The 7,703-nt window shown below is 39.3% G+C and overlaps 1 protein-coding gene across 1 annotated transcript; it reads left to right on the forward strand.

Moving 5' to 3' along the window:
- The first annotated feature begins 609 nt into the window (after window positions 1-609).
- Window positions 610-7,323, forward strand: IFNG (interferon gamma). The gene is made up of 4 exons (XM_051795870.1): window positions 610-4,159; window positions 5,917-5,985; window positions 6,349-6,528; window positions 7,198-7,323. The coding sequence occupies exons 1-4, from the start codon at window positions 4,037-4,039 to the stop codon at window positions 7,321-7,323; spliced, it is 498 nt and encodes a 165-aa protein (XP_051651830.1). The 5' UTR covers window positions 610-4,036.
- The last annotated feature ends 380 nt before the right edge of the window (window positions 7,324-7,703 follow it).

Consider the following 7,703-nt stretch of genomic DNA (forward strand, 5'->3'; position numbering starts at 1 on the left):
CACTCTGTCAGCACCCTGAGGAGTATGCATAAAACAAAAAATGAAAGGGAAAAAACTGTAATCAGTGGTCATGGTGAAATTTGACATGACTTTGCAAGGCCATCATTGGGTATTTGGTTTAAGGTGTTGCATGAACAGAAGGGTGTGAAACCTCTGCTTTGCATGAAGAGTCAGATGACTTCCAGGCAGAAAAATGAAAAAATGCCTTAGTTTCATTTCATGCTGTGTTTGGAAGAGATGATGGTCCAGCTGTGACCATGAAGTCATACATGAGGACCACGTCAATTCTATGCAACACAGGACTTTTCAATACTATTCAGACATCTCTTTCAGCTGGATTAGGAGTAGTGCTCAGACAAAGAGCTTGTGTTAGTGCTGGGTGTTCAATCCTCTCCAGCATGCACTCAGTAGATATCTGCTAAGGAGCACAAATAAAATATCGGAAACTCTTATGCCCTTGGCTTTGTGTCATAAAGGGCAGATATTTTCAGGATCCTCCCCTGTGTTGTTTGTAACCCCACTTATTCTCAGGAAAGGTAGAGCAGAGGAGCCATCTAAACCTGGGCCTTCTCTTCAATCTGACACTTCACAGTTCTTGGGCAACAAAACATACACTGGGCAATGGTGACCTGGTTTATCACTTCTGGGTGGAATAGGTAGCAAAACAGGGTTGGAAGATACATAGGATCCGTAGGACTCAAGGACTCTCATGTTCTGACCGTCTGCTCTAGGCTGTTGCCTAATTTCAAAACGATTTGCAGAGATGTGCTATTGTGTGTCAACAGGAGAGAACCTTATGGGACAAATATGTCAACATTAACATGACACCATTTATTCAAATGTAAGGGATTTGGAAAAGGGATCCTAAATTTATCTATTAAAATACATTTCTGTCCAGCTGATGATTTATCACAGAACATTCAATACTTTATGTGATAATTTGAATGTGGAGATAAGTAAAAGGCCTGAATGTAGCCTCTACAGGCAGGAGTGTACCTAGAAGTCAAACCTGCACTCAGAAGATAGTGTGACAGAGCTTGATGTCATGGGTTTCTTTGTTCTTTGCTTAATTTCTTGCCTCAGTTTATGATATAATACTTGTAGCACTGCAGAGTGGGCAAAGGACCAGAATGGGACTGGGACACCCTATTTTGTTCCTAGATTTGCCTTTTCTAGATGCTGAATGATCATGAATGATACCATTGCTCTGTCCTTCTATTTTCTTACCTGCAAAATTGGATGCGTGGCAGTGGCCTCCTGAAATGTGAGGAGATTTAGTGATCAAATTAGCCATATAACCCCCCAAAACTCAGCATCTACAAAAGCTGAGTTGGAAAAATAATTTCTTTCTGATACTTCACCCCCCTGTTATTCTTAGAAGTTTAGTAGCAGTGTCAGACGAAAGAGGGGTCACTGGAGAGATACAGCCTGCTCTGGATGAGATGCATGTCTGACAGATTTAGCCAGGCAGTCTAATCCAGCACAGTCGCTCTGGGCGAATAGTTCTCTGTAGAGGGCAGTATTACTGACTTAATATATCAGTTCCTGGAATCTTCTGCCTGGCTGGGTAATTACAGCAATTCATTGCGTTCAGTTGTGTTGTCTTTTGTCCTCAACATGTTAAGAACATCGAGGTGTTTGAGTAATGAATCTCTTCCCAAACTCACTGCTTGCAGCTCTTCTTTACACACTCTCCAGTAATTCAACAGAAAAGCACTGCTCAAATTAAGCCCTTTTTGCCAAATTAGGCAAAAATTGGGCTTGATGACCCAGTCTCCCTTCTAGCCGTGTGTTTCTGACAGCATAAAGAGTGCCGTATGTAACTAGAATCAGTTTCCCTCTGCCTCTTAACATTTCTTCCAACACTTTGCCAAAGAATTGCTCTATAGACTCGTGGCCAGTCACTGAACCTCAGTATGTGCCCCCTCTTGTAAAATATGCTTTATTTTCCTGTATGTATGAAACTACATGTAGCTGTGCCATAATATGTCATTTGACTCTGCTTGCCTTGCATAGCAATCCAGATGTTTCAACATTACCTGTAGGTCTGTTCAGTGTACTGATGTTTGTGAGTTCAATTTGACCTGTAAGTCCACTTTGAATCTTGGTGGGACCACCATTCTATAGCCATCCTTGGAGGTATTTAAAAGACATGTAGATGTGGTGCTTGGGAACTTGGTTTAGTGATGGACTTAGTAGTGCTAGATTAGCAATTGCACTCAATGATTTAAGGGTATTTTCCAAACTAAATGATTCTATGATTCTGATTTCTAGCATAGAATGATACAATCAAAATGGTTTGGGTTGGAAGGGACTTTTGAAGATCATCTAGTTCAACCCCTCTGCCATGGGTGGGCATGTTAACTTTGCATTTATTTACAGATCTTTGAAGCATCCTTGAATTATCACCTTACCTTCATGTCAACACTTCCAGCAATCAAGTTATTAATCAGTTTTAACTTCTTAAACTAAAACAAGATGTGTGTTGCATAGTGCTACTATCCCAAGCATATTACAGCCCTAATTGTTGTGCAGTACCACTGTACCTGTTGTGAGATATGTCCCATCTGTCTATGCTGCTGTTCCCAGAGAGATGTAGCATTCAGCTTTTGGGCCTGCGATTGTTGGTGAAATTTGCTTCTTGTCCCTGCAAAATGGCAATTCCCTGTTCGCAATGGTTCTAGTAGCCTAGATCTCTTCCACAGATGGAAGTCCTCTTAAAAACTGCAGATAAAAATATTTAATGGCATTAGTGGTCATTTGCTGAAATAGAAGGAGTTGCTGGGGAACAGGAGAGTTTCTTGCAAGGAATACCTAAGAGCCATGTAGAGCTGTGCTGAAGAGTTCAAATATATCTGTTGGGGACCAGTTTAATTCTCATCTGTTTCTTACAAACTACAGATATCTTTCACTTCACCTGTATGAACTGAGCCTGCAAGCGCCCTCTTCCTGGTCTACTTTTTTTTCTTTTTCCCTGTAGACTCCTTCTTTCTTTCCCTTTTCTGCTCCTGCCTACCCTGCATTAATATACTACACCCTAAAATTATCTGATTTGTTCATAAGACTCTTCAAAGTAAGCTCTTATCTGATTACATCCATCAAAGCAGCATTTAAACATATGGAAACATTTTCCTCAGCTATCATTAATACAGTTGTTTCAGGGTTCTGTATGCACGAGGAGATTATCCTGTCTGTCTTCTTCACCTGGGCTTATTTCTTTCGTGTCTTTCATATCCTACACACATTAGTGCAAATGAATGGGAAGGTGGGGAACTTTACTATTGCCAAGCAGAAATTAATGTCTTAAGTACTAAATATTCTCCCAGAGTAGACAACCATAGAGGAATTTAATATGACACATAATTTCATCCATGCTAGAGTTTATTTTGAATCTGGAGGTGAAGAATGAGAAAGCAGCAGAAACACATTTTAGACCATGGAAAGAATGCAAACAGTGTTTCCAAAAGAACAGCAGTAGGAAGAATGTTTAAATTTCTAAGTGACTCTGAAGAATGCCATGGCAATCTCAGTGGTTACTTTAAAGAACACCAGAAATGAGTTGACTGTTGTACTGACCCTTTAACCACAACATACGATTTTTTTTTTCAGATAGCATGTATGAATATGCTTGAGCCACAATGCATACTACTCTGTCAGTACCATAATTTCCCCCCTTTCCCCAACCACGTGTAAAAGAAACTTCAGAATCTGCCACGTAAATGTTACCCATTGACGAACCACTGAAATTTTTTCCAGGACCATGCTTTAACAAAGATGCTTTCGAGGGATTCCCTTGTTCAGCCAAAAATGAAGGGTTCTTATCTAACACTATCTTGTCTAAATATACACGGCCTGTGATGACGAAATAAAAAAATTTCAAGACCAGGTATAAATACCACTGACAGGCAGATGAAGTTCATTCGTCTACTTTCTTCTAATAGAAGGCTTAACCTATTAGAAGTTGAAGTACACTGCTCTTAGAACTGACATCTCCCAGAACTTATCTGAGCCATTTAACTGAACCATCACCAAGAAAATGACTTTCCAAACCTACAGCTTGTTTGTTCTGTCTATCATCATGATTTATTCTGGACGTGTTGAAAATAGATTAAATCTGCTTCAACTTCAAGATGATATAGACAAACTGAAAGCTGATTTTGTAAGTATAGTTTTCCACTGCATTTCTCTTCTCCTTCTGCTTTACATATCATCTAAACTTGAGCACTGCTTGACATACTCAGTATGTCCCAATAGAGGGTAATAATTGATTATATGGAATATTTTATAACAAGAAATCTTAATGCAGTGTTTGGAGAATGTATGAATATTTCTTTAATTCAGACTAGATGTAATTTACTGACTTTAAATTTTATGTTAGCAATGTTATTGGGGAGTTTAGTATTTTAGTTAGCAATATAAAAAAATGGAGATGAACTTTTGCTTCAACAAATGCACTTTTGTTACTTATTATTAGTAGCAGTAGTGTATTGCCCAAAGGTGGTTCCTACTTCTTATTCTTTTGCATCTTCCAGTCATTCCAATTCCACATCTGTGACTATAATCTGGCATAGGAATGTAATCTGGTATGATATTCTTTCTTTTCAGGTAGAGTTTTGGTAACTTGATAACTGTAATGTTAATTCACCAGCCTTCATCTAGGAGGCATTAAAGTAGTTCACAGTTGAATTCAGCTGGGATTAGTCATAGAGATAGCAGATCTATAACCGAGTTACTTCTAATTAACAGCTTTTATTCTCCATATATTTTTGTTGGTTTTTTTCCTTAAATGCACGAAAGCAACTGCCACAGTCTGCTGCTATTTTCATCTCTGATTTTGTCATAATTTTGTGCAAACGACAGCTGAAATTCAGTAGTCAAAGAACCACTCTGAAGTGGTGAAGACTAGCGTGATACTTCAGTGCTTGCAGATTGGTCGGAAAGTGGATGTAAAATTTATAATATCTTAAATTTATTATTAGCATAGACCAGAGAGAGTCTCACTAGGATATATATAACTCTGTTGAAGACATCCTGAGCTGTGGTGAGGTTTTTGCACTGACATTAAAACTCTGGTTCACAGCAGGTGCTCGCCACCTTTCAGAAGTACAAAACAAAGTTTGGCAGTGTGGTCAGCATGGGGAGCCAATCAGGCTAGAAGGTTTCTGTCAGCCTGCAAGTTTTCCCTTTGCACTCACTGTATTTAAATTACTAAGCAGACAAAAGAAGGAAATAGTCACTGTTGTATACAAAAAGAAAAAAAAGAATAGATGCAGAAGAGGAAGTGATTCAATTTGCCTTTCCTTGGTAGGAGAATTGTATTGCTCTTTGTTTCCTAGAATCTGACAGTGTGTGGCTAACATGGGATGGTTAAACGCTGTCCCTATGAGCTTCTCAGTAGCCCACTAATCTTGCATATACTCATGCCTGATTGTGGGCTACTGGGCTATTCTCCAGTTCTATAAACTATAGTTTTGTAGCAAAATTAGTTTGTTCTTTTTCGTATGAGATTTTACTAAGACTGGATGAATTTAAGGCCACAGATGACTACATACTGCTGGACTTTGACTTACCAGAAGACATGCCAAGTTCAGGCCTGATGATTTTCTAGCCAGTTGCTGTGTTTATGAGCTTTTATTTTCATCTGTTGATAGCAAAAGCATTTGGGAAAACAGATGTGTTCAGCATCTCTATTTAGGTGAGCTATAGCAGGAGAAACATTGAAAAGCAGACTAATGCCATTTCTGATACTAGACAGCCATGCAATGGGATTTGGTGCTTAGAGAAGTGAAAGCATTGTGCTAGCTATAGGCCAGTGGTACAAAAATCTGGATTTTACTGCTTATTTGATTAGAGAACAGAAATTTGCCTAGTGATAAGTACTGTTTGTATAACTGATATGTTTGTTCTTTGTTGCAGAACTCAAGCCGTTCAGATGTAGGTGATGGTGGACCTATCTTTACGGGGAAATTGTCAAACTGGACAGAAGTGAGTCAGAAACAGATATGAAAAAGCATCTTAGGCACTTTGCAGGGTTCTTTTGGTAAAAAGCAGCTCCTAGAACCAGTGTAATTAGCTGCGGTAGAATGAGCATGAGCAGAGTTCCCTTTGGTAATTTGGAAATGAGAAAAAAATCCCCATAAAAATGCTTCCCATAAGGGTCAAGGTGCTTTGTACTGCACCATGAAATGATCTGAGATACAGACAAGCCCAGGGGGTGATTTACAACGTCTTCTTTATCATCTTGTTTCAAGTGGCAGTGAGAACTCCTGCATGCTATGTTTGATTTTCATTCATTTTCCTGCTGATGAGCACTCACGGACCTTTCCTTCTGATTGTATTTTTCAACAGACAAATGAAAAAAGGATCATCCTGAGTCAGATTGTTTCCATGTACTTGAAAATCCTTAAAACCACTGACCAGTCAAAGGCACATGTCAAGAACATATCTGAGGAGCTCTACACTTTGCAAGCAAGCCTTTCTGATGACTCAAAGAAGATGGAATATCTCAAGAACCTGACAGAGCTTCAGGTAAGGCCTGAAGGCTCCTTTGCCTCCAAGGCTCATCACGTTACATTTTCCAGTTGTGATTTGAGTGTGATTCAAGCCAATAGTGCTTCAGTAACCCATATGGTAACGCTTGTCTAGCTCACTTCACACTGGGAAACCTAATGTTTCCAGCTGCAGGGGCTGCTGCACATCTACGGTGTGGGGTAGACCTCTGAGTCTTGCTGGAGTTTGGCACAAAGGTGCTGACAGCACCTCCACTCAGTCTGCACGCCAGAGCTGACATTGACAGAGCCTTTGTGGTTTAGAAATTGGGTGGGAAAGTTGTGCCCAGCTAGGGCGTGCTCTATGGCTTTGGAAGCTTATTGAGCAAGTGCCAATGGCACAAACCACTGACCTCTGCAGAGGTCTGCAGACAATACCCCAGTGGAGTTAGCTGCTTGTAACTACAGAGTAGCTCTGTTTCACAGAATATGGCTGGTCTGTGGCATGTTGCAAGGTAGCACAGAAAGTGAAAAACAAAAATCTGTGACAAAGTGGCTCTTTGCTGTAGGAATTAGGTAGAAGAGTAATTGAAAACTGCAGATGTCCATCGGTTTTACTCTGGTAGCAGGGTAGCCTGTGGGATGTGATCAGTAAATGATTATAGCTCTTGATATAACTTTTGTTCCATTTGTTTTTCACTTTTAACAGGTGAATGACTCGACAATTCAACGTAAAGCTGTGAATGAGCTGTTCAGTGTCTTACAAAAACTGGGGGATACTACAAGTTCTTCAGGAAGAAAAAGAAGGCTGGTTCAGAGGCAGTGCAAATGCTAATGCCATCTTATGTTCTTTTGTACTGAGTTACTGTGCAAATCTTTTTGCGACACACCTTTTTTTATTTTAAGGTTTCTATTGAATTTTTATACATTTATTTATTAATATTTAAGTATTTTAAATAATTATTTATAAAGAAATACCAATCAAAGTATTTATATGCCCTACTACTATGTAAGAAATAACTTTGTCTTAAAATTCTGTCTATTTGTTATATGTTTGTTGACCTGAAAATACAGAATGAGACAATATTTACCCAGTTTCCATATGGAAGTCTTGAAATGACGTGATACGGTACCCAGCTTTCCATCTGGTGCTGTCTTTAGAGAGGGTTGTTACAAGATTAGTCTTATCATTCGTCTATTTGGCATGCAGACACA

This window comes from Manacus candei, unplaced genomic scaffold (assembly GCF_025592945.1).
Source record: "Manacus candei isolate 608988 ecotype Guabito, Panama unplaced genomic scaffold, ASM2559294v1 h1tg000043l, whole genome shotgun sequence".
NCBI classification, from domain to species: domain Eukaryota; kingdom Metazoa; phylum Chordata; class Aves; order Passeriformes; family Pipridae; genus Manacus; species Manacus candei.